The sequence below is a fragment of the Laccaria bicolor genome, genomic scaffold (genome assembly GCF_000143565.1).
Source record: "Laccaria bicolor S238N-H82 LACBIscaffold_250 genomic scaffold, whole genome shotgun sequence".
NCBI lineage: Eukaryota > Fungi > Basidiomycota > Agaricomycetes > Agaricales > Hydnangiaceae > Laccaria > Laccaria bicolor.
In genome coordinates this window covers 8,246-8,609 of record NW_001890106.1, presented here as the reverse complement: position 1 = coordinate 8,609, position 364 = coordinate 8,246, and the positions used below count along the sequence as shown (strand labels likewise).

Here is a 364-nt window from a genome sequence, read left to right as displayed (position 1 = left end):
AAGTCTCTAGGAGATGTAATTTGGCTTCATTCATAGCTATGTCAAATCTTCATTAAATCTCTTAAAAATTGGTAGAATGACGGGTAGTTACATGCTTTACTATGGTATATAACCTGTTTATGTTTCAGAGTAATAATAGTTGAGGTACAAATGGTTTATATTGGTATAATAAATGATACACAAAAAAACCAGTCTAGATCGGTCTGAATCAGTTCCATAGACTGCAAAAGACCAGTCCTAGGTGGTTCAGTTCGGTTCCCTCAATATCTGGGTTGATCCTAGACTGGTTGTGGTCCATGGTTGTGTGTTTTGGGGGCAAAAAACCAGACTGAACTGAACTTGTGAACACTACACAGGAGGCCAT

At 37.9% G+C, this 364-nt stretch overlaps 1 protein-coding gene across 1 annotated transcript; it reads right to left on the bottom strand.

The window, feature by feature from the left end:
* Positions 1-208: 208 nt before the first annotated feature.
* Positions 209-364, bottom strand: LACBIDRAFT_303642 (uncharacterized protein; the record flags this gene model as incomplete). The annotated part of the gene is made up of 1 exon (XM_001890961.1): positions 209-364. The coding sequence occupies one exon, from the start codon at positions 362-364 to the stop codon at positions 209-211; it is 156 nt and encodes a 51-aa protein (XP_001890996.1).